The sequence below is a fragment of the Anabrus simplex genome, chromosome 4 (assembly GCF_040414725.1).
Source record: "Anabrus simplex isolate iqAnaSimp1 chromosome 4, ASM4041472v1, whole genome shotgun sequence".
Taxonomy (NCBI): Eukaryota; Metazoa; Arthropoda; class Insecta; order Orthoptera; family Tettigoniidae; genus Anabrus; species Anabrus simplex.
In genome coordinates, this window is record NC_090268.1 from 206,211,232 (window position 1) to 206,235,700 (window position 24,469).

Below are 24,469 nucleotides of genomic sequence, written 5' to 3' on the forward strand. Positions count from 1 at the left end.
GGTTTCAATAAACATCGCACATTCGCGCACATTTCTCGAATTAATAAAAAAAAAAAAAAGAAAAACCTACAACCTGTTTTCCAGTCATTGACCGGGTCAGGGATGGAATGAATGAATTAGATATAGGCTATTAGTACGATGGGGTCGCCACTCCCAAAGTGATTTAGTAATGATTGATAGATGCTATGAAATGAGAATGGAGAGTGTTGCTGGAATGAAAGATGACAGGGAAAACCGGAGTACCCGGAGAAAAACCTGTCCCGCCTCCGCTTTGTCCAGCACAAATCTCACATGGTGTCACCGGGATTTGAACCACGGTATCCAGCGGTGAGAGGCCGACGCGCTGCCGTCTGAGCCACGGAGGCTACTCTCGCATTAATAAACGTCGATATTTCGTTTGAAAGCGGCCAATGGGCGAAGGACTTCCGGCCACTGGCGTAAAAAAGCTGAAATGGCGGGATTTGAAAACAAATGTTTGAAATTCACTAAAAAATAAGCTAAAATCGGGAGAAAAGATAGAATAATCGGGAGGCGGGAAAAACTGTCGAAAATCGGGAGTCTCCCGCCTAAATCGGGAAAGTTGGCAGGTATGCCATAGGTTTGCGTTGCCTGTAAATGGCGCCGCAAAGTGAGAAAAACATAGGTCTGTATTATACGTCGAATTTCATAACCTCTGAGTAGTACAATAATGTGTGGAATACCGCAAGTCTCTGCTACTTTTGATTAGTACCGCAACAGGACGGATACCATGGTTCTGCATTACACGCGATAAGTATCATTCTGAGGGGCCTCTGATCTGTATTTTGGACCCATTTAGACACCAAGCATTCTCGATTCAGGATTGTGCTTTGGAAGTGGTCCCTTGGTCTGTACTACTATTAACTATGATAGTTTTTTGAGTCGGATCCACTGATTGTTTTAAATTCATTTTCATTCATTCATTCATTCATTCATTCATTCATTCATTCATTCTTCATGACATTTTTTATTTTGGTCAGTGGATGATTTTGAACTTTTACTTTGTCGTTTCATTTCGTACCATTAGGGGCCGATGACCTCGATGTTAGGCCCCTTTAAACAACAAGCATCATCATCATCATCATCAAATGTTAACTCTCACTAGAATAAAATAATCACAAGTCCTCGCAGACTGAACTAACCATCTCACTGACTTCATGAATGTGGGAAATGAACTGGACATTGATCATTGGAGACTGAACTAACTGTCTAATTGATTTCATGAATGTTGGAAAGAAACCGGACAATGCAGACTGCAGACTGAACTATCTAGTTAATTCCATGAATGTCGCTAAAAGCTATCATCAACATACGCTGACTTTATAACTAGTGATCTCTCTCTCTCTCTCTCTCTCTCAGTGGATGTATTTCATTGCTGTTACAAAATTTATGTACTATAATGACATAATAATTCTGCATCGTTACGTTCTTTTAACCCTAAAATTATTTACATTACTCACAACTACTCGTGTGGTCCACTAACCAGCTAATAAAAATACGTATGAGTCTAACCGCAATCATTACGTCTTTAACAGATAACTGCTGTACAACTCCAAATAACCATGGTTCCTCAGACAACCAAAACTGAGGCCATCGTTTTGATTAAACCAAAATCCCAATTGTGGGAGCGTGACAGACGAGTGCCGTCATTTATCCGTTCCATTCGATAAATTCGCCACAACACACATTAACAATCTACTGCCACAACAACAGACTATGTCAAGATTTCGCCGTAACAAACTCTTCCACCTCTCCAACACCATTAATTCAGTATACAAAATATCATCTCTATGAGTTACGAGGTTTACATAATATTATTACTGCATTCAAGCGTCTTAATCTTCCAGACAGTCGTCTGATAACGGGCTCGCAGAATTCTATTTCGCTAGCGGTTTGTCAGTCATATCACGTACCACCTGTCATTTTTCTACCTGCGCTGAATCTACATGGAAACAAGCCAGATTATAAGATACTAATTAGAGATGAATTTATCTCTCATAACATCTAGTATTCTAAGATCACATGATTCCTAAAACCAAACGATTCTCGAACCCTGGAGATTGCACATGCCTCCCACGGCATTCTAACACATTTCCTCGGGTCATTTTCTCCCCCCGGCATTATAACACATTATTTCCTCGGGGCATTACATCTTCTCGGCATCAACACATCCTGAGTTCGATTCTCCCTCGGGGCATTTCCATCCCGGAATCCAACTGATCTCATTTACTTTAACATTGCCTCTGCTGGTTCGTCCTTTCTCAGCATGGCTATTGGATATTTATATGATGTCAGATTAATTTCTTATACAATGTTGTATGGCCTACCTTGATCTCCTTTTATTTTATATTTCATTTTAAATTCGTGGCTACCGGGCGAGTTGGCCGTGCGCGTAGAGGCGCGCGGCTGTGAGCTTGCATCCGGGAGATAGTAGGTTCGAATCCCACTATCGGCAGCCCTGAAAATGGTTTTCCGTGGTTTCCCATTTTCACACCAGGCAAATGCTGGGGCTGTACCTTAATTAAGGCCACGGCCGCTTCCTTCCAACTCCTAGGCCTTTCCCATCCCATCGTCGCCATAAGACCTATCTGTGTCGGTGCGACGTAAAGCCCCTAGCAAAAAAAAAAAATCGTGGCTTATTTCATGGATTCGTAATCGTACTGAAATTACGTAACTATTAAAACAAACTTCTAGCAAATATTGAACTTTAAATGATAGGAAAATCACGTCGATCTTGACTTAATTTAGACATTATAATATCGCTATCTGATACCCACAAAAACCAAAATTTTCTACACCCAACTATATTTGACATTATACTTTGACACGGAATCTTGACCAATGAATTCTATAACGACAGACTTGCGTAAAACGTATCTTTACCCGATACCTTCTTTAATCCGATTTAACATAATCGTCTGAAATTTTGGGATATCAACATAAAATGTGCGTAGACTTCTCATAACATCTCCGTGGCACACAGGACTTAATATTTAAACCAAAGCATAAAAACAACAAACGTCGGCCCTTATTTACACAGAACATAACGATGCAAAATACACTTTAAAGAATACAAATCATATCACCCACCTGGATTTCTGCTGAACAATGGCATGTTCTCAGATGTTGGCATTCGTCCAATGCCCAATTAAGGCTTAACACACCATGTTGATACATACTACACATATTTCACACATTTCTCCTCGGAGATTCTTAATTAACAGCATTATTAAATTTTATTTTCTAACATTCTACACACTTAACAAATATATGTGAATCTTCAAGTTTATCTCACAGGTTTCTTCTTGAATACTCTTACCTTTATGTAATATTTACATGAAACACTATACATTTACCACATACAAATTATTATCAATTCACTTCTTATTCATATTTCAATATTTGCACCATCCGACATATTTAACAGGCAAAGGACTGTGTTAATATCACCGCCCCGAGATATGCCGTTAGTTTTACGTTTCATCACCAAACGCGGGCAAATGTAATATTCGCACGAATATGAATATTTACCTCGGTATTTTATTTCACATTTCACCAGTTCTTACCATAGATTGGTATTTCACTCTTACCAATAACCAATCTTGAATGTTCAATTAGCCACCCGCACATGAATTATTGGCCCAGAGCGACACGGACCTGGACTCACGCACCACCAAAGAAGGAATGTCTCTGGCCTCCCTTGTCACTCTTTGTATATCTGCGTTTTGGCACGCGAAAAATGGTAAGAAGATTGCATCACATTACACAATTTCATTATCCCACATGTCTCATCTCTGGTGTTGGTGTCCCTAATGTTCAGAAAAATTCGAGGAAGATGAATCTCATGATTTTATAATTTTAATTTGCCTCTAAGTTGGTCTAAAATGCTGAAGCGTGGGTTGATTAAGTACTTTTCCCCCTCCATGACGACATACTCGTGTAGCTTCGATTCTTCCCATGGTCTAGCACAATATTTCCATCTTTGGCCAGAAAAGATGTGATTACATGACTATTCCCTTCAATTTACTAGGCGTTCCACTGTACTAGTCCAAGTTTTAATTTACATCTGGATAATTATCGCATTTTAGAAATTAGTCACGAGAATGCTCGAATCCATCTGAAATTATCCCCTAGGATCTTATAAATCTGGATGCCTTTCTTGCCTAAAGAGATTGCAATTCATCTTCAGTGCTCTTGTTTCGTGGGTACGAAGCATGAAGAAGACACAGGGTGCTCATCAAGGAATGAGGCAAAAATAGATGCTCCTTTCTTACAACATATCTCGCGGCTAGGTTAGCAAGTCAATTTAGGTATCACTTTTGACGACTGTGAATGATGGGTTCTACAGGGTGTAACTAAATATGTGGCAAATTTCCGGGGATTCGATAAGGACCTGACAACAAGCAGAACATGCCCTGTAAACATATGGTTTATTTGCTTTCGATTCCGTGTTACAAGCATTGTTTGTGGTGTACACAACACAGACCACTTCACTATGCAGGTTGACCATTTGTGCTGATAAAGTGTAATTTACTACTTACAGTTCTCTACAGAAGGTGTTCAAAATGCACACATTAATTGCTGCTTTCATTGTACCGGGAACATTGACAGGAGCGTCATACTGCGCCTTTTTAACAAATGGTTTGTTAGAAGACGTTCCACTGGATTTAATTCAGCGCATGTGGTTCATGCATGATGGAGCACCGCCTCATTTTGCTCTTGCTGCTAGAGCAATTTTACATCAGCGATTCCCAACCAAATGGATAGTGCGTCAGGGACCGACACCATGGCCTGCTCGTTCTCTCGACCTTCTACTTATGGGGACGGTTGAAGGCTATTGTGTATGCCACACATATTCATAACGTGGAAATGCTGCGTCAGCGAATAGAGCAAGGGTGTCAGTAAATACGACAGACGCCTGGGATATGGGAACGAGTGAGAAAGTCAATGATGCGGCGCATTACAGCTCGTGGTAGCCATTTTGAGCACTTTCTGCAGAGAACTGTAAGTAATAAATTACACTTTATCAACACAAATGACCAACCTGCATAGTGAAGTGGTCTGTGTTATGTACACCACTAACAATGCCTGTAACACGGAAACGAAATCAAATAAACCATATGTTTACCGGACATGTTCTGCTTGTTGTCAGGTCGTAGAAACTCGCTACGAAGGTTCATCTCGCTTCATACCCTGCCCCGTAGATAAAAGCGACAACGGTTGGACATACATACATACATACGTACATATTTGTATTTATTTATTTGTTTATTTATTGATGAACATAACCGGGTTTCGCCCACTTACAATGTTTACAATATACAAATAATAATTTTACTACTAAACGTTATTTAAAAACGAACGAATAAAAATAAAAACTGTAGAATACAATGAACTTCCCAATTTAGGTTTGAGAATTCCAAACAAGAGAAAGATGGCAGTACAATTCAAAATATACAGCTACAACAATAAATTATTGTTACAGTAGTGAGTAAAAGAAAATGATGATGATTATGATTATGACGATGATGACGTTTGTTGTTTAAAGGGGCTTAACATCTAAGTCATCGGCCCCTAATGGTACGAAATGAGACGAAATATAATGGCAGTTTAAAAGTCCAAAATTCATCCACTGACCAGAATTCAAAACGTGATGATAAAAAATAGATGAATAAGAATTCAAAATAATCAGCGCACCCAGCTCACAATACTGAAAGTTAAAAGTAATTCCAAAATTAATCCAGTGGGTAGAATAAAAAAAAAAGGCGATGAGCAATGATTATGAACTTAGTCAGTGTATTCGACCCGCAATGCCCCACCTTTCCAGAAACTATTTTAGAACAGTAGCATATACTGACCAACGGGCTGCTTCCAAAGTACAATCCTGAATCGATGATGTTTGTGGCCTAAAGGGGTCCAAAATACAAGTCAACGGCCCCTCATAATGGTACTTATCGCTAGGGAAGTAACAACCATTGCATTTCTCATGTAGCGATACTAATCACTAGTAACGTAGACTCACGGTGTTCCACACGTTGTGGTACTACTCACAGGTAACGCAGACCTATGATGTTTCTCACATTACGGCGTCACGGACAAGGCAAACCCATGGTGTTCCTCACATAGGTGTACTAACCACAGGGACTCGTACTATCTCGTTGTATTCCTTACATAGTGGGTACTATTAACAGGCAAGTCAGACGCACGATATCGCTCATATAGTGGTACTAATCAAATGCAACGCCCAGACCCGTGGTTTTTCTCACATAATGGTACAAATCACAAGCAACGTAATCCCGTGGTGTTCCGCATATTGTGGTGCTAATCACGGGTACTGTAAAACCTATACTGATTCACCCTCTGTTGCTGCTAATCACAAACCTATTGTGTACCTAACATAGTGGTACTACTCGCAAGTAAAGGCGACCCATGTTGTTCTTGGCGTGATGATACTATTTACAAGTAGTCTCATGGTTGTAATTCAATCACCCCCTTGGTCTCCCCTTTTAGTCGCATCTTACAAGAGGCAGGGGATACCGTGGTGCTCTTCGTCTGCGTCCCCCATCCACAGGGAGTAAAACAAAATAATGTTCTTAGTAATGAAATTAAATTATAAGAACTGTCTTAGAAGAGGGAGTACGAAATAAACACGACACGGTATGCAAAATAATCTGAGAATAGAAAGAGTGTTTAACTTATAGGTAATTATGTAAGATTGTGATGTTTATTTTCTAGGTTCATTTACGTAGAAACTGCGTACTTATGGAAGTGGTGGGAGGAGCAGTCGGCAGAACGCCAGGATGCAGTCCGGCACCTGGTAGACACCGGCAGACTGGAGATCATCGGCGGAGCTTGGAGCATGAACGATGAGGCTGCAGCACACTACCACTCCATTGTAGACCAGTTCGCATGGGGACTGAGGTGAGTAAAGTCCCATAACGATACTTCTCCTTCTCTATTGCCGTAAACCGCTCTTACTTGTAGAATATACAGTAGCTCCTTCCTTGGGACTGAGTCCTCACTTTATAATTCACTTCCAGATGATGTCAGGAAGTTAATATCAATATTTAAGAAGGTATGTAGGTACCTGGTGAGTACCGCTGACTGTTTCGTGTGACTGGCGATGAATGGTAAGGTATGGAGATAATATAGATCTTACCAGCACGAACCAGGATGACTTACAAAACATGCTGCACGGCTGGAGAAGAGGTGCCTCTGTAAAGTACCAGTAAATCGGAAGAGGTGAGGGCTAAATCTGTGCTTGTATTAACATACTTGTGCTCATACGATGGGGAACTTCCAGCGGATGTGATGATTGCCATACCGTATATATATACAAAGAGCAGAAGAATGTGAAGGCCATAGAACCATCATCTTAGTGTCACATCCCTCAAAAGTCCAAGAGGGATATCCTGTAGACAAGACAGAACATTTCAGATGATCATTCGTGTTTTCGAAAGGGAAGAGCAACAAGTCTCCGTTTAATTATTGAGGAAACACTCAAAATAAATACAATTCGCTTTACGTCGCACCGACGGTGGGACAGAAATGGGCTATGAGCGGGAAGGAAGCGAGCCTGGTGTGAAATGGGAAACGACGGAAAACCATCTTCAGGGCTGACGACAGTGGGGTTCGAACCCATTATCTCCCGAATGCAAGTGACAGCCATGTCACCCAAAAACCACGCAATCACTTGTTCGGTCAAATTAAATGAAACAGTTGTGAATGCATTCATCAATACTGAGGCCGCTTTTGATAATGTTGACTGGAATATTATGTTCGCAGTTCGAAGAAATCGGAAAATTGACCACAGACACCGGAGAATGATGTCCGTGGAGAAAAATCACACTTGAGAAGAAAGATCTCAAAAGGAGTGAAACAAGATTGTGGACGCTTGCTCCTATTGTTCCATCTAAATACTGAAGAGGCTAAGAAGGAATTTGCTGAAGTTAACAGATATGCCATGAAGGCAAATGGAGCGCAGTTTACCACAGTGCGATTTCTTACCGCAGAAGAAGAACATGGCCTGCAAGAGGACTAAGAACTTATGAACGAGAAGTTGAAGCATAAGTGGAATATGAAAATTAATAAAATGTAAACTAAGCTTATGAAAATGCTTGTGTGTTATTGCCGGCAGCTTCGATTGCGGACGCAAAATATTTGGGTAGAGCGCCAGCTCGTTCCAGGGTTATACTTTCTACGCGTCATCCACCCGCCTTACCATTCCAGTTCTGCTCTAGTCGTCATATAGAACGTTAGCTCTACCACTGTGTTGAGCTTTTAGTTCGTTTGTTTGTTTCTTGTCATTAATCGTCGCTGTGCTAATATGGAATTTGTTGAGACGGAGAAAGGTAAGAATTAGTAAAAATTAAGTTACCACATGGATTTGTTTGAAGGGGAATTTAGAATGAGTAAAAATGATGTTACCACATGGGTTTGTTTGAAGGGAAATTTAGAATTAGTAAAAATGATGTTATCGCATGGATTTATTTGAAGAAGAAAGCGAAGAAGTGCAAAGGAAAATTGCGTACTAAAGGTGTGTAAGAGAACTTTAACAGATTTTAATAATTTTAATACGTATACCCCTCTATTAAGTTTCAACTCTGATTCATTTAAACCTCAGGTGCAAATATGTTAAAATACACTATATTTACTATTTGAGACCCAATTTCATTTGTTTACAAATTGAGCCACACAGCAGGCCTACCTCGAAAATAACCGTGGTGTTCTAAAGAAAGAGGCGGGGGGGGGGGGAAGCACGCAGTCCCGGTTAGAGCTAACAGTGAACCTTAACGCACTTGCACTAGTAATAAAAGTACAATACAGATGCTTTATTTCACAAAGGCTTATCTGTAGGAAATAGTGTCTGCAATCGAGGCACATCGGGACTATTAATGAGGTATCCGCAATCGAGACTTTCGGCAATAAAGATGCAACTGAAAGCTGGAACGAGCTGGCACTCTGTTCGCTATCGCGACGACACCTATGAAATGCACTCGTGATGGAAACTGTTTAGAAGCTGGCAAGTTGCAAGTAAAGCTTCTTGCTTGTTTACACAGTCTCATGACATCAGATGGAAGATTACAACAGGAGATACGTAGTAACCAGGATAGCACTAGAAAAACAAGCATTTAACAAAAAAGAAAAGTCTCATGACATCTAAAATCATTTCGCTGACAACACGGAAGAGGTTTATAAAGACTTTATGAATGGAACATCGCTACATACGCCTCGGAAATCTGAGACTCAGAAAATGAAATACCTTCGCACACGTACACTTTCTTCAGTATACGGGAAAGCATATATCGTGGATATGATTTGGACTTAGAAGACGAGAAAGCGAGTTCATATCCACTCGATGCTCAAAGTTAAGAATAGAGTGGTTTACTAAGCTGATGGATGATCGCACACAGGTTCTTCTTCCACTGCATCCAGTAATATTGACATCAGAGTTCCGTGTTGACATGTTTTAATTTTCAGAAGCGCTCTGTTTCACGATTAAAATCCGTCCATCACATAGGAACAAGAGGAGTTTCCCCAACTTAGCCTAATAAAAATTCGGACCAACTTTATGACTACTACTACTCCTACTACACAAGTTTTCATTTCGTCCCTAAAGGGGATGGTGGGCATTCTAAACAGTGACGCTATCTCTAAGGCCAGGAGATTTGTTACTGTGAAGGAGATATGGGTGAAGGTGAGAGGGTTGGCGGCCGTGGCCTATACTAGGAACAGTTCCGGCATTCAACTTAGTGCAGGAGAACGGGAAACCACAGAAAACCATTCTCAGGACAGCCGACGGTGGGGACTAGCCCTTCTCCGTCTCCCGAATACAGAAGTGTAGAGCCGCGGCCACCCCTCCACTGCTCGGTTGGCCGGTCGCAGTGCAGAGCTGTCGGACCATGGGCCAGCGGTGACCACTTGATATGTTAAGGTAGACAATTGTTGTATTTTTAAATATCTTTTTATACATCCATGTTTTCTCATCAATCATATTTTTATCGTATTTTTATATATTTGTGTAGCTTTTAAGGTGTCTTTTCAATTGTTTAAAACTAGCTGAAGATGGCCCAGTGAGGGTTGAAACATGTTCGTTTTTTAATATATGACTAAACCCAACACTTAATGTTTAGTTCAGGTTGTGTTGACATTATTTTAGTAATTAATATTCTAGAATCTTATATTCTGCGGTTGAAAATTTATTTTCAAGAATTTTATTTACACCTTTATGTTTTGCTTGCTTTATCTGTTGAACCTATTTCCTATACACATTCCCAAGTATTCTAATACATTTGTGACCTCTATTTTACAACCATCTATCAGCCATTGTACGTTCTTCACTCGTTTACTCCCCTTTCTGAAAACCAGAACTTTCGTCTTTCGTCTTTGAAGTTTTAATTAATAAGAATCATTTTTCACAAAATTCTGTCGCTGCACTCATGCTCTTTTGCATGCTTCCGGCCGCTAATGTCATAAGCAGAACTTCGTATCTAAAACTTAGGCCTAGTATTTCATGGTTATACCAGGTGGACCGCTAGCGCCGTACTCTCAACTTACAAGTGTCCCGCGAGCACTAATATGAATGGGATATCTAATAACTGATGTTCACAGCGGTGTTACTGCCTGTAGGTAGGTTACGTCAAAATACGAAGAGATAAGAATCGGACGGTCGCTCTTTGTACGTTCTTCAGCGCTACCAGTCTAATGCGCCCTCTTGCGTTACTAAGCCTCATTTTCGAACGAATGGTAGTAGGCTGGTATTTGGTATATATCGGCAATGGCTGATGTATTTAGCAACGACGAATACACAGACATAATTTTAATCTATGGAGAATCTGAAGGGGATGCAGCCGAAGCTTGCATGCGGTATGAGTAGGAGTTTCCAAATAGCTGCCTGCCTTCTATACACGTATTTCGCACAACAGATTTCTAATTAATAGCTAATGGTCAGCTTAGGGCACAAAAAAAAAAACAACTTTTTTAGTAGAGTCGAATGTCTGTACATGTATAAATTATTGAGTTATTAACTTTATTTTTTGCATCTTTGACGTATTTACAAATGAACTCTGTTACAACACGTGTACAGTAAAATAACTGCTATTTATTTCACATCCGAAATGCAGAACGTTGTAGCGCTCCTTTGTAAACCAGCGATTAGGCATTCCATTCTTCATTAGCGCATGCGGGACACTTATGATTAGAAAGTGTGGGGCTGGAGGGCCACCGGGTATATTTAAAGTAGGCCCGCAAACTTCATTGCATTAACTATCATAGACAAAAACATTATTTTGTACTGAAAGCTGATCAATTAAATGGAATATATTTAAATAAAGTACTAAACAATTGCAAGAAACGTGGAATATTTAACTAATGTTCTCCTTTCTTAGAAAACTGAACGATACACTGGGGCGCTGTGCAAGGCCTCGCATAGGCTGGCAGATCGACCCATTTGGCCATTCCCGGGAGATGGCGTCCCTGCTCAGCCAGATGGGATATGACGGACTGTTCCTTGGGCGTATCGACTACCAGGACAAGTCACACCGGCTGGAAACGAAAACTATGGAGCAGATCTGGCAGGCTAGTGACAGTTTAGGTGAGTTTACACAACCATCTGAAGTGTAGTTCACAAACATGTGTAAAATGAATGAATATTGGAACTACATTATTATTATTGTTACGGAGTTATCCGTGGTAGTTAGAGGTGAAAGAAGGTGCTGGGATGAACAGGTCTCAACTTACGAAATTAAAGTTAATTTAAAACTTTAACAAGGTTATATTTTCTTTTCGAGATCAAGAAATAACAAGTACAACATGAACTTAGTTATATAGCAACAAAATAAGAATGTACAATTACAGTTTATTAATGTGTTTTGGGCTTCGAGTTCCAGAAACACAATCCCTGAGCAATGAGCCCAACTTTACTTATACACAAGGTTTAACAAAGGGGCAGAAAACCCCAATCATACCAAGGAGCTCTAGCTCCCAATTACCTAGTAAAGCCTGCTCGAGGCACACAGAAAACAAATTCAAGAAAGAGCAACCAGCTCTCAAAGTTTAAGCCAATTCAAAGGCCACACCAAACTCCACGTTCAAGCTGCCCTCCGGGCACGCAAGAACAGGGGAAATGATACCCAACCAACTGAAGCCTATTCAATAAAGAAACAGTTCAATTACATGGCCCCAAAATACCAATTTGAGTGGAGGCGTAACATGCACTCCTAATACACCTTTTTAAAACCTATTTGGCTCTTAGGCCGCTTATACAAGGGCTAATCCCATACTACGGAGGTGACACGATAGGAAAATTAATTACATTATGAAACGAAGAAAAACAGGTATGAAAACGTAGTCACCTCAAAAACAATATGAGAGGGAGCTCGAGACGGTAGGCACTCTCTATCCCGATTTGTAGTCAAAGAGACAGAATTTTATACCAAGAGTCTATTACATTTTACAGGAAGGTTACATGATAAAAGTTTCGAACCTGCCCCGAGGGTTAAACTGCTGAGCTAGCAAGTAAAGAAGTTGTTAAAAGGCCATTACCTGACGGATGAACTGCCGCCTGAAGAAAGAGGCGCTTCCCGCCCCCTGCTACGTAATCACACAAAGAAAGATGTTACTGAAGTGGCCAAGAGACCAGAAAATCAGCAGTTTATATACCCTCGCGGAAAATTTGAGACGTTTCATGAATGATTACGACCCGCCCACAACATTTTTATTGGATAACAGCAAAAACTAATACACCAGACGAAGAAGAAACACCTTATTGGTGGAAAATTAATTACAGAAATTCCTGATTGGCTACATACAAAACAGGCGGAAAGAAAGGATTATATTGCCAACTCTCAAACCACAGAACAAAATTTAGCAAAAACAAAACTTATGAATGTTAAATTTCTTCCGGACAGTTCATTCCTTTACACCAGAGAGCGTTATCAGTTTTGGTAGAGACATCTGTTTGAGAATGTTCAAAGTTCTTGCTATGGAGCAGACAAACACGAATCGAAATTGACATAGTTCAGAACACTTCAAAATTTACAGTAGAGACATCTTCTGAGAAACTTTAGAATTAACATGGTTGTTAAAGTTCAGGCTTCCTCCAGTAGAGGAGTTCCAACAGGCGCAATGTTTGAATTAGCGACGCGGAGGTGTACCGCCCGGTACAGACCTCCACCCCCCCCCCCCCCCCGAAAGACCCTCCAAGGGGCAACACAGAAGAACACCAAATTTTGTTTTAAAACAAGGTCCAAGTTATGATGCTGATATAGAAATTACTTGCAGGAAGATTTACAAACAAGTTTTCTTAAATTGGTTGGATCAAGTTACAAAATCCTTTGTAGTAACTTTGATGTAATGTCTTTATGCTTGTAGTAGTTGAATTCAGAAGGAAAACTTTTAATTCTTGAAAGAGAATTTTTTTAAATCCACCAAATATTGCAGTTGAATTCAAAAATATAGTAATTGTTGATATGAAATGTCCATGCAGCTGATTAAGTACATTAAATGTTGATTAAGTTTGACGGCCAGACCAGCCGCCGCTGCTTGTGTCCCGAGGAGGCCGCTCGGACCCCTCAAGTACCCTGAGATACCGCTCGCCCGCACCATGAGAGGGGTAGTGGTGCTGAAGCACGCCGCACACGCGGCGAACATTTACAGGCCGCGGGCAAGTTGCAGGTGGTGCGCCGCACATCAGCCTTGGCCGGGAGGAGGGCTCCGGCTCGCCGTACACTGGTTGACCTCACTGAAGTAGATCGGGCCCGTGCTCCACTCCTTTAGCGGCACGGCGCCGCGCGGCTGCGGGGGCACTGAAACATTAAGATCTCGGCGGCAGAATTTGTTGGACCGTAATGATTTTCGAGTACAGTACTTGTGGTGGAGCTGAGGGGCCAGCGGCGTGGAGATCTTTATTTCATTTTAATTAGCCAATGTGTGTGGTTAAGCAGGAGACGGGAGCGTGGTAATGGCCATGGCAAGGATAGAATAGCAGTTTAACTGTTCGGGGGAGGTTGTACAATGAACATTAAGAAACAAAGAACATAATTCCACGGGCAGAAGGCCTCAAAATGAAACCAAAAATATAACCTTCAGATTTCTTCCAAAATGTAACAAGAAATAAAACAAGCTAAGTTAGTGCGGAAATTACACAGGTTTCACCTGGGACAGGTGAACCCTACATATCCTCTCGGTGGCTGGATTGCTTAGCAACAACGTGACCGGCGTAAGAAAATCTACAATTATGCACGGCCCATGAAATCTGGGAGCAAGCTTGCCCGCGGGAACAAAGTTCTTGACCATCACCTGGTCACCTACCTTCAAATGGGTGGGTCTCCGTCCACGATCATATCTTTCCCTAACCTTTTCATGGGACACTTTAAGATTGGCTTTAGCCTTCTTCCAAAGATCTTTAATATTATCTGGATCTATTGTCTCAGGTAGAATATCACTAAGAGACCAAAGGTTAGAGAGCGGCGTGTTGGAAACAAACTTGAACATCAAAGAAGCTGGAGTAAATTTATGTGATTCATGAACCGCCGAATTCAAAGCAAAAGCTAACCAATGCAATGACGTGTCCCACCTAGAATGATCGTCGTGATGATAGGCAATAAGGGCCGACCTCAGATTACGATTGACCCGTTCAGCTAGAGATGGTTGGGGATAATAAGCCGAAGTAGTCACATGAGATATGGACAGATCAAAACAGAATTTACGAAAGAGATTGGATGTGAAAGCTTTAGCATTATCAAATACAATATATTGACACGGACCGAAAGAAGCAAAAATGGAATTTAAACAAGTAATGGTGGACTGAGCGGTAGCCAGCTTAGTCGGGAATAACCAGGAAAATCTAGTAAAACCATCTACACATACAAGGATGAACTTATTGGCGTTCCCCTTTGACTGGGGAAAGGGTCCTACGTAATCGATGTAGAGACGTTCCATGGGGCGCGACGCTTGGTGAGAAGACAAAAGCCCTTGCTTAGTTCACATGGTGGGTTTACAAGATTTTACCAATTCACGGATTTCTCCGTCCATACCCTTCCAGATGAACATTTCACGAATCTTTTCTCGGGTTTTGAAGATGCCTAAATGCCCCCCCCAATGGGGTCTCATGGTAGTACTTGAAGATCATTGGTACAAGAACCGCTGGAACTACAACTTTCATTTTTGATCATGCCTCGACGGCATAAAACATAAAACACCATTCCTCAAAACATAAGGGACGACATGTTCCCCAGAAGAAAGGGTTTCCATGATCGGAGCCAGCGTCGGATCCTCACGTTGATATTTCTCAATATCCCTAAAGAGCATGGGAGCATCTGTTAAGATGGCATTAACCTCAGACGGTATGGACTCGGGAGGTCAAGAACCATCATCCAGATCCGGGGTCTCTACATCATTAGAAAACATACGGCTTAGTCCGTCAGCAACCACGTTTTCAGTACCTCTGATATGCCTAACATCAAATTGGAAGGCAGAAATTCGGATGGCCCACCGGGCTATACGACCAGTACGACGCGGCCTACCTAAGACCCAACTTAAGGCTTGGTTATCGGTCTCCAAGTCAAATTTGACATGTTCCAGATAGAGACGGAACTTTTCTAAGGCAAATAAGACTGCCAAACATTCGAGTTCATAGATGGAATACTTGGCTCCTTGAGCCGATAGAGTCCTATAGGCAAAGACGATGGGGCGCCTCCCTAGTTCAGTCTCTTGAAGAAGGACTGCAGCTACCGCCCACGAAGACGCGTCGGTTTGGACGATGAATTTCTTGGAGAAATCGGGCATGGCCAGAACAGGGGCGTTACACAGAGCTAATTTGAGATCTTCAAAAGCGGCTTGTTGAGAAGGTCCCCACTCAAATTTGACGCCTTTCCTACGGAGTAAGTTCAAGGGCGCCGCTCTATTGGCGAAATTTGGAATAAATTTCCTGAAGAAATTCACCATACCAATGAACCTACCAATACCTTTGATGTCCTTGGGTGGCTTGAAATCACGGATGGCCTGTGTTCTAGAGTGATCGACAGCGACACCATCGGGCGACACAATATGCCCTAGGAATGACATGGAGGGCTCGGCGAAGGCAACCTTGGACAACTTAACAGTTAACCCAGCTTTACGGAGGCGACTGAGAACTTCTTTCAGATGATCTAGGTGTTCTTCGAAGGTCTCCGAAAATACGACGACATCATCAAGATAGTGGTACAAGTACTCGAATTTGATATTGGAGAAGACCCTATCTAGCAGTCTAGTGAGTACAGCTGCTCCGGTGGGGAGCCCGAAAGGCACGCGGTTGTATTCATACAAATTCCAATCCGTGGCAAACGCCGTCAGGTGTTTAGATTCCTCTGCTAACGGTATCTGATTATAAGCCTGGTTAAGATCTAGGATAGTAAAGAACTTGGCCTTACGAAACCATGAAAAACACGACTGAAGGTCTGGAAGGGGCACAGATTGTAACACCACCTTCCGAGTGAGAGCCCTATAATCAATCACAGGCCTGAAGACACCTTGGGGTTTCGGGACTAGAAAAATAGGCGAAGAATACGCCAACTTAGAGGGCCGAATAATACCGTCCTTCAGCATCTGATCAATGATTTCTTTCAGCGCCTTCATTTTAGGTGGAGATAGCCTATAAGGTGGAAAACGGACAGGAATCGAATCCGTAACCTCAATCTTGTATTCAATAAGGTCAGTAACACCAAGAGTATCCGAGAACACCTCTGGAAACGATTGACACAACTTACGAATACTATCAGCCTGCTCCTCAGGTAGATGTCTAAGATCTAACAACATCTCATCCTGGGTAGGCGAAATAGATGAACATGATACAGAATTACATTTCAATAAGGGGATTTTACAATTAGAAGCAAATTTGAATGTGCACGACTTACTTTGAAGATCGAGCACTAGGCCAGTATGGGACATGAAGTCGGCTCCCAATATAATGGGGCAAGATAAGTGCTTTACCACAAACAATTTAACTTTCCAAGTAAATTTAGAAATCCGAATTTTGGCATATAAAGAACCTAAAATTTCTAATGGAGAAGAATTAGCCGAAACATATTGAACCGAAGACGAGCAATATGTCTTGGATGAGGTTTGCTAAATTTTCATCCAATCGTTGTACTATGTAGTAGTACTTTTGAATAATACCATTCGGCCGAGATAATGGAACAAACACTGCCAGAATCTAAGAGCAGTCACAGGTTCATTATTTAATTCAATTTTGAGAAAAGAAACAGGTGCGGGGGGATCCGCCGCAATCCTAAGGCATTCTTTGGGACCTTCAAAAGATAAATTTGAAGACAGAGTTTTCCCTGGTAATTCGGCCGTTTTACTTGGGGCTGAGCCTCGGAATGAAGGTTGGATCGACTCAGCCGAAGCCCCTAGTCACTTTTGATTGTTGTTCGAAGTTGAGCAGGAGGGAGTGCTGTTAGCATTAGGGCAGTTCTTGGCAATATGTGAAAACGCGCCGCATTTAAAGCAGCCTTGGGATGAACCTGCTCCATTATTTGTCCTACTAGATTTGATCAATGGACATTTATTACGAAGATGGTCAGGCGACCCGCAAGCGTAACATTTACGGGGTGTGATGGGTCGGCGAGGTGGAGGCCGAAAATTACCAGATGATGGAGGGGGTTCTTTCGCTACACGCAAGGTATCGGCGTATCTGACTCCTTCGGCTGAGACAGCCATAGCCTCTAACTCAGCGAAAGTTTGCGGACGCGACGCAAAACACAAGTATGAGCGGTATGATGGGGAAATACCTTCCACTATGGCCTGAACAATTTGATCTTCGGGAAAATGGAGGGCAAATACCCTAGTGAAAAACTTATGTCTTGGATGAAGTCTACTAAATTTTCATCCAACCGTTGTACTATGTAGTAGTACTTTTGAATGAGCGAAGACCTAGCTCGGGCGGGGTTAAAATTTGCCAACAGGTGGGCATGGAAGTCTTCTATGGATGACTGTTCCGCAATTGCCCTAACTATTTTGTCGGAGAGAACACCCATTGCATAGGGATAGATGATTTGCAAAATCTGACAAGCAGAAAGAGAAAAAACAAGAGCATGATCCTGAAACTCAACTAAAAACCTTAAGAATGAAATCACGTCACTGGTAGAGTTAACCGAAAACTTAGAAATACCTCTGAGCAACATTGCTAAACTGACTAACTTTACTAGACATTTGGGACAAGTTTTCGGCAAGGGCACTAGCTTCCTTACCCTGAAGGTCATTTAACTTCAGAGACAATAGTTCACACACCCTATTATAAAAGTGGTACAGCCTAGCCTGTACTCTTTTGAGTTGATTAGGAGATGGATCACTTACTTCAAAAAACTAACTACAGATGCTAGCTCAGTAGTATTATCATTGATCGTGGAGAGAGCGTCGTCAACCTCCTTTTCTCCCAAAGTCGGGATGGTAATAGGCAAATCAAGGGAATCTTTTAGCTTATTGGAGTCGACTGCAACCGTGCCTCCAGATATAACGTTTCTGAGAGATAGTTCATAAATTAATTCCTCTTTACGCAAATAGAAAGGATGGAGAACCTCGCGGGGGCCGGACATGATGACAGAAAATTTTTGAGAAAGAAAAATAAACAAAAAATTCCAGCAACTGAGAAAATTTTTAGAGTTCGAATCAGAGCAATGTTTAGCCGTCAAAAGGGGCTAAATTGAGACCCATAACCACGCTCTGCTACCACTTGTTACGGAGTTATCCGTGGTAGTTAGAGGTGAAAGAAGGTGCTGGGATGAACAGGTCTCAACTTACGAAATTAAAGGTAATTTAAAACTTTAACAAGGTTATATTTTCTTTTCGAGATCAAGAAATAACAAGTACAACATGAACTTAGTTATATAACAACAAAATAAAAATGTACAATTACAGTTTATTAATGTGTTTTGGGCTTCGAGTTCCAGAAACACAATCCCTGAGCAATGAGCCCAACTTTACTTATACACAAGGTTTAGCAAAGGGGCAGAAAACCCCAATTATACCAAGGAGCTCTAGCTCCCAATTACCCAGTAAAGCCTGCTCGAGGCACACAGAAAACAAATTCAAGAAAGAGCTACCAGCTCTCAAAGTTTAAGCCAATTCAAAGGCCACACCAAACTCCACGTTCAAGCTGCCCTCCGGGCACGCAAGAACAGGGGAAATGATACCCAACCAACTGAAGCCTATTCAATAAAGAAACAGTTCAATTACATGGCCCCAAAATACCAATTTGAGTGGAGGCGTAACATGCACTCCTAATACACCTTTTTTAAAACCTATTTGGCTCTTAGGCCGCTTATACAAGGGCTAATCCCATACTACGGAGGTGACACGATAGGAAAATTAATTACATTATGAAACGAAGAAAAACAGGTATGAAAACGTAGTCACCTCAAAAACAATATGAGAGGGAGCTCGAGACGGTAGGCACTCTCTATCCCGATTTGTAGTCAAAGAGACAGAATTTTATACCAAGAGTCTATTACATTTTACAGGAAGGTTACATGATAAAAGTTTCGAACCTGCCCCGAGGGTTAAACTGCTGAGCTAGCAAGTAAAGAAGTTGTTAAAAGGCCATTACCTGACGGATGAACTGCCGCCTGAAGAAAGAGGCGCCTCCCGCCCCCTGCTACGTAATCACACAAAGAAAGATGTTACTGAAGTGGCCAGGAGACCAGAAAATCAGCAGTTTATATACCCTCGCGGAAAATTCGAGACGTTTCATGAATGATTACGACCCGCCCACAACATTTTATTGGATAACAGCAAAAACTAATACACCAGACGAAGAAGAAACACCTTATTGGTGGAAAATAAATTACAGAAATTCCTGATTGGCTACATACAAAACAGGCGGAAAGAAAGGATTGTATTGCCAACTCTCAAACCACAGAACAAAATTTAGCAAAAACAAAACTTATGAATGTTAAATTTCTTCCGGACAGTTCATTCCTTTACACCAGAGAGCGTTATCAGTTTTGGTAGAGACATCTGTTAGAGAATGTTCAAAGTTCTTGCTATGGAGCAGACAAACACGAATCGAAATTGACATAGTTCAGAACACTTCAAAATTTACAGTAGAGACATCTTCTGATAAACTTTAGAATTAACATGGTTGTTAAAGTTCAGGCTTCCTCCAGTAGAGGATTTCCAACAGGCGCAATGTTTGAATTAGCGGCGCGGAGGTGTACCGCCCGGTACAATTATTATTATTATTATTATTATTATTATTATTATTATTATTATTATTATTATTATTATTATTATTATTATTATTATTACCGTGTTTTTGTGGTAGTTATGCATGAAAGAAGGTGCTGGGTGGTGAATAGGTCTCAAGCTACTAAAGTGAAATTAATTTTAAAATTTAACAAGGTTATATTTTCTTTTCAAAATTAGGTAACAACAAATAGAACAGGTACTTAGTAGCCGAAACACGATTGAAAAATACATTTACATAGGTACCCCATTTGGGGCTTCAAAAGTCAGAAACATAATTCTTGAGCAATGAGCCCAACCTTACAATGAACACCATACAACAAAGGGGCCGAAAACCCCCAAACATGCCAGAAACATTTGCTTCCAATTACACCCAAAAAGCCTCCTTGAGGCAGAAACACAATTTTCAAGAAAGGGCAACTTCCCCCTAAAATACAAGCCTATCATAGGCCACTCCGAACTCCACCTTTAAGCTGTCCTCCAAGGACATATACACAGGGGTAAAATACCCAACCTACTGAGGTCTGTTAAATGACAAGAAGGTTAATGCATGACCTCTAAAATACAATTTGAGAGGAGGCGAACTTGCACTCCCAATACACTTTGCTTAAGACCTACTTGGCCCTAGGCCGTTAATACAAGGGCTAATCCCATACTAAAGAGGTGACTTAAGAAGAGAACAATTTGTTTTACGTTAACGAAGAATAGGTTGAGAAAACTAAGTTCACCTCACAACAATATGAGTGGGAGCTCGAGAGGGTTAGCATTCTCTATCCCAGTATGAAGCTTTAAAAGAGAATATATGAAAAGAGTAGTTACATTTTAGGAAAAGGTTACATGGTTGAACGCTTAGAACCCGCCCCGAAAGTTAAACTGCTGAGCTAGCAAAGAAAGAAGTTATAAATCGGCCATTACCTTGTTGTTGACCGCTGCCGAAGAAAGTGGCGCTTCCCGCCCCCTGCTATGTACTTTACACACAGAAAGATGGATCAGAAGTGGCGCAGAGACCCAAAAATCAGCAGTTTATATCCTCTCGCGGAAGGTTCTAGGCGTTAGGGGAATGAAAACACCCGCCCACAATAATTTTATTGGCTAGGGTACAGAAACATATCCAAGTTGGGGGAAAATACATCGGATTGGTCGGAAATTACTAAAAGAAATTCGGGATTGGATAAACCTAAAACAAGGGGAAAAAGAGGGGTATACAGCCAACTTAAACAATAACAGAAGGAAATTTAACAAGAAACAAACATTTGAAATAAAAATTTCTCCAACAAAATAGTTCTTTGACTCCGCACTAGGGTGCACTATTGTTGATCTTCAGTAGTGTCCTCTAGGAGAGAAAGTTTACACTTCTTACTTCAAGCGAAACAAAAACACATCAAAAATGACACAGTTCAAAAACTCAAAATTTTCCACGTGGTGACATCTTCTGAGAAGGTAAAGAATTAACAGCGTAGATAAAGTTCAGACTTCCTCCAGCAGAGGAGTTTCACCTGGCGCAATTTTTAAATTAGCGGCGTGGAGGTGTACCGCCCGGTACAGACCTCCCCCCCCAAAAGTTAATCCAGGGGTGACACATGAAATCTGTTTGAAACAAGGTCCAAGTTATGCTGTGGATATGAAGATTGATTGCAGAAGCATTTATAAGATTTCTTAATTTGGTTTGATTCAGTTTCAAAATTTTGTTGTTGCAGATGAAGTAAAGTCTTTATATTTGTAGAAGTTGAATTTCTGAAGATAAATTTTTATACTTGAAAGTGAAGGAAAAAAAATTTTCAAAGTCCACCAAATATTGCAGTTGAATTTCCAAGTGTAGTCATTACTTATAGTAACTGTTCATGTAGTAGATGGTGATGAAGTGGGATGGCCAGACCGGCCGTTGCGGCTTGCGTCCAAAGGAGGCCGCTCGGACCCCTCAAGTACCCCGAGATACCGCTCGCCCGCACTATGAGGGGAGCAGAGGTGTTGAAGCACGCCGCGCCCGCGGTGAACATATACAGGCTGCGGGCAAGTAGCAGGTCGTGCGCCGCACATCAGCCTTGGCCCGGAGGAGAGCTCCGGCTCGCCGTGCACACGTCGTCCTCGCTGGGGCCGAGGGGGCCCGTCCTCTGCTCCAGTTGCTGCACGGCGCCGCGCGGCTGCGGGGGCACTGAAACATTAAAGCTTGGCGGCAGAATTGTGTTGGACCATCATCTTTTTTTTTTAAGGGCACAGGCTTGGTGAGGAGGTTGAGGGGTCAGCGGCGTGCAGATATCCATGGCATTTACTCAAATCAAGCCACAGTGTGTATTGAAGCAGGAGACGGGAGCGTGGTAATGGCCGAGGCAAGGACAGAATGGCAGTTTAACGGATCGGGGAAGGTTTTACAAGAGGCTTACATATAAGACAAAATATTATAGAAGGGGCAGAAAGCCTTAAAAGTTGAACTCAAAAAAAAATATAACCTTCATATTCCTTTCAAATTATATGAAGCAAGTTGACACAAAATTTACACTGGTTTCACCTGTGACAGGTGAACCCTAAATATCCTCTCGGTGGCTGGATTGCTTACTAACAACGTAACTGGCGTAAGAAAATCGAGAATGATGCATGGCCCATGAAATCTGGGGGCAAGCTTGCCCGCGGGAACAAAATTCTTGACCATTACCTGGTCACCTACATTCAAAGTGGTGGGTCTCCGTCCACGATCATACCTTTCCCTGACCTTTTCGTGAGACACTTTAAGATTGGCTTTAGCCTTCTTCCAAAGATCTTTAATATTATCCGGATCTATTGTCTCGGGTAGAATGTCACTCAGAGACCAGAGGTTAGAGAGCGGCGAGTTGGGAACAAACTTGAACATCAAAGAAGCTGGATTGAATTTATGTGATTCTTGAACCGCTGAATTCAAAGCAAAAGCTAACCAATGCAGGGACGTGTCCCACCTGGAATGATCATCATGATGATAGGCAATCAGTGCGGACCTGAGATTACGATTAACCCGTTCAACCAGAGATGGTTGAGGGTAATAAGCAGAAGTAGTTACATGAGAGATGGATAAGTCAAAACAGAATTTACGAAATAAATTAGATGTAAAAGCCTTAGCATTATCAGATACAATATATTGGCACGGACCAAAAGAAGCAAAAATAGAATTTAGGCAAGTAATGGTGGACTGAGCGGTAGCCAGCTTAGTCGGAAATAACCAGGAAAATCTGGTAAAACCATCTACACATACAAAGATGAATTTGTTGGCATTTCCCTTCGACTGGGGGAAGGGTCCTACGTAATCAATATACAGGCGTTCCATGGGGCGCGATGCTTGATGCGAAGACAAGAGGCCTACCTTGGTGGACATGGTTGGTTTACTAATCAAACAGGATTTACAAGCCTTTACTAGTTCACGGATTTCACCGTCCATACCTTTCCAGATGAACATTTCACGAATCTTTTCACGAGTTTTAAAGATACCAAGATGCCCTCCTAATGGGGTCTCATGATAATACTTGAAGATCATAGGTACAAGAACCGCTGGAACAACAACCTTCATCATCTTATCATGCCTCGAAGGGCAACATAGAACACCATTCCTCAGAACATAAGGGACGACATGTTCCCCAGAAGAAAGGGTTTCCATTATCGGAGCCAGCGTCGGATCTTCACGTTGGTATTTCTCAATATCCCTAAAAAGCATGGGAGCATCTGTTAAGATGGCATTAACACCAGATTGTATGGACTCGGGAGGTGATGAACTGTCGACCGGTTCCTGGGTCTCGACGTCGTTAGAAAACATACGGCTGAGTCCATCAGCAACAACATTTTCGGTACCTCTGATATGCCTGACATCAAATTGGAAGGCAGAAATACGGATGGCCCAACGGGCTATACGACCAGTACGACGCGGCCTACCTAAGACCCAGCTTAGGGCTTGATTATCTGTCTGCAGGTCGAATTAGACATGTTCCAGATAGAGACGGAACTTCTCTAAGGCGAATAAGACTGCCAAACCTTCGAGCTCATAGATGGAATACTTGGCTTCTTGAGCCGACAATGTCCTAGACGCATAGGCGATGGGGCGCCTCCCTAGTTCAGTCTCTTGAAGAAGGACTGCAGCTACCGCTGACGACGACGCGTCGGTTTGGACGATGAATTTCTTCGAGAAATCAGGCATAGCAAGTACAGGGGCATTACAAAGTGCTAATTTAAGGTCTTCAAAAGCGGCTTGTTGAGAAGGTCCCCACTCGAATTT

The 24,469-nt window shown here is 41.8% G+C and overlaps 1 protein-coding gene across 1 annotated transcript in view; it reads left to right on the top strand.

The window, feature by feature from the left end:
• LOC136871761 (lysosomal alpha-mannosidase) overlaps positions 1 to 24,469 on the top strand; it is a 195,518-nt gene that overhangs the window by 50,865 nt on the left and 120,184 nt on the right. Inside the window, exons 4-5 of the mRNA XM_067145327.2 lie at positions 6,754 to 6,939; positions 11,406 to 11,611. Coding sequence (XP_067001428.2) covers positions 6,754 to 6,939; positions 11,406 to 11,611 — 392 coding nt within the window. The remainder of the gene's footprint in view (positions 1 to 6,753; positions 6,940 to 11,405; positions 11,612 to 24,469) is intronic.